Source organism: Triticum aestivum, chromosome 5B (genome assembly GCF_018294505.1).
Source record: "Triticum aestivum cultivar Chinese Spring chromosome 5B, IWGSC CS RefSeq v2.1, whole genome shotgun sequence".
NCBI classification, from domain to species: domain Eukaryota; kingdom Viridiplantae; phylum Streptophyta; class Magnoliopsida; order Poales; family Poaceae; genus Triticum; species Triticum aestivum.
Window position 1 is genome coordinate 603,925,254 of NC_057807.1, and position 2,572 is coordinate 603,927,825.

At 59.4% G+C, this 2,572-nt stretch overlaps 1 protein-coding gene across 1 annotated transcript in view; it reads right to left on the minus strand.

The window, feature by feature from the left end:
- Positions 1-1,177: 1,177 nt before the first annotated feature.
- LOC123117108 (patatin-like protein 3) overlaps positions 1,178-2,572 on the minus strand; it is a 1,763-nt gene continuing 368 nt past the window's right edge. The window contains exons 1-2 of the mRNA XM_044537940.1: positions 1,877-2,572; positions 1,178-1,755 (exon numbers count right to left, since the gene is read on the minus strand). The exon at positions 1,877-2,572 is cut by the window's right edge and continues 368 nt beyond it. Coding sequence (XP_044393875.1) covers positions 1,384-1,755; positions 1,877-2,572 — 1,068 coding nt within the window. The 3' untranslated portion in view covers positions 1,178-1,383. The remainder of the gene's footprint in view (positions 1,756-1,876) is intronic.

Here is a 2,572-nt window from a genome sequence, read left to right on the forward strand (position 1 = left end):
CCTTGTACACGCCGATCTGAAATTTTGTTGAGTGCAGTCGACTCACTGTGAGCCCCGAGTCCTGACCAGTGATTTCTCACAGTGAATCAGGTGGGTGTTGTCTGCATATAACTCAATGCAGGGTGACGAAGAAGTTGGAACTCGCAGCAGCGGCAGTGAACTCTGACTGGCCACAGTGTCTGTGATAACCTGAAATCTGCATCTATATAGTACACTGATTACGAGTTCGACAGCGCATTCATAACGAACGGTGGCACGAAAATGTTCGACGGCCGTACGTACGTGCGATGGATGGATGGATGTTCTTGTTTGACAAGACTAGCTCGATTCTCGTTCGAATCCAAGCAAGGCAGGTGGTGGGGAGCCACGAACAATCAAAAGAAAGAAAAGGTAGTTTTAATCCTTTTTTTTGGCTCGTGATGTGTGAGCAACTACGTCCCCGAGCAAGCTCGCAACAGCTGCTGCCTTGTCTGACCAACATACGGCCCGCAGAAACTTGGCAAGATTTCTTTTTGGGCTTTGCTAATGTTCTGGAAATTTTTTTTTGGCATCAGTCGATTCTTGATGGGAGAGAAGGCAAAGTCCGAGGCCGAGGCGGCGACCCCGAGAGCCCGAGGCGCGTCATCTGCAAGGCCGAACTGCAGGCGACCTAGAGTCGGGGACGAGGTTTGATGGGTTTAAATGTGGGGGCTCGCTGAGGTCGGAACTGTGGCGGGGTATGGAGGGATAGCTGGGGATAACCGAGGGTATGTTCGAGCACGGCGGAGGAGAGGACGAAATAGACTGAAATGGGATTGAATCTTTTGCCCCACTTCTACATGGGTTTGATGATTTGCCCATGCTTGTCTCAGTGACAAGTGGCCCTCGCCCCACCCGTCATTTTGAGGGGGAGGCGGGACAATGATTGAAGTTAGTAGAATAAAAGTGGGGCAAAGGAGATACATCTATTTGAGCATCAACTAATTTCGGACGAAGGAAGTATTACATTTTGAATTGATAGAGTACCGGATTATGCTGTTTCCATCTCTCTCGTGTACTCCACTAAACCTTCTAGGCGTGCTCGAGGAACATATTCTTATTTTATGATAAATTTAGTCAACTCGATCGATCGATCACCAGCCGTAGCGACCTAAATAAAAGGCAAAAGCTGGAGGTGGGGAGCAGAAAGACATGCGTATCCTACGGATCACGGCACGCAACATCTAGTACGTACACTTTTGTTAATCCTCATCCGCATTTACAAAACCCAGCTGCAGGCAAGGCAGCAGGCAGCAGCAAACTACAACAGGAAACAGAAGAGGAAATCCCACAAACAAGTGTACACTAGTGGTGAGCATGCGGCCGGAACGTTTCATTCGATCGGCACGTACAGCGGCACACGACCTACAAGATGCTGGTGAACATCTGGCCGACCAGGTTCGAGTACGACGCCGGCGCGGCGCTGTCGGCCGCGGACGCCGGCTGCTGCTGCTTGACGACGGCGGGGGCGGCGGCGCCCACACGGCGGTCGCGCTCCTTGACGAGCTCGTGCGCGAACCGCTCCAGCTTCTCCGCGTTGGTCTGCTCCGCCAGCTTCTTCCCGCGGAACAGCACCGACTCCACGTTCTTCTGCGACAGCATCTCCTCCGCCGCCACGCACCCCTTCGCCGCCGCCGCCGCCGCGCATCTGCCGCCCCGCGGCGACCCCATCGCCTGGATGCGGGTGTAGTTGCTTGTCCTGCTATGTCCGAACGCCATGGCCACCGCTTGATCCACCTGTCGGAGAAAAGTCGGGGGAAGAGTTCGCAGTGAGCACGGAGAACAAGATGCATGCAAGAATGGACCTCGCTTGCAAGCGAAGGTAGAGAATTCTAGTGCGTTGGTATTGTCGTCGTACCATGTCGGACACGCCCTCGGCGGCGATCCTGACGATCTCGGACGTCGAGGCGCCGCCGGTGGCACCGGCGGCGGGGCGCTGCTCGCCCTCGCCGCTGCCGATGGAGATCACCAGCAGGTCCTCCACGCCGGAGGCCAGCGGGAACTCGCGCTTGTTGTTGAGCACGTGCGTGATGGCCGCCGCCGTGGGGTTGCCGAGCGCCACGCCGCCGCCCACGGCCACGATGCGGGTCGACCCGTCGCACGACCGCACCTCCACCGCCGAGGACGAGCGGTCCGAGCCGGCGCAGGTCGCGGCGCACACGTCGCGCAGGCGGAAGTCGTAGGCCGGCTTCTCGACGGCGTCGGCGCGGGAGAACAGGAACGGCGCCCCCGTGGCCAGGTCGTAGCACGGGACGAGCACCGGCCGCGCCGTGTCTCGCAGTGTCAGGTCGCCGAACACCTTGCGGAAGGCGGCGGCGCCGGCCGGGCGCCGGAGCAGCGCGCGGAGGCTCCCGGAAGAAGACGACCAGCCGCGGCGGAGGCTGCGGACGAGGAACGCGAGTGCGTCCTCCGCGGAGTAGAGCGGCCGCGCGTCGTCCTTGCCGCGCGCCACCAGCATGGCCGCGAGCACGCCGCCGGCGCCGGAGCCCGCTGCCACGTCGAAGAAGTCCGCCAGACGCGCCTTGGGGTCCCCAGTGCGCCGCCGCAGCGACGC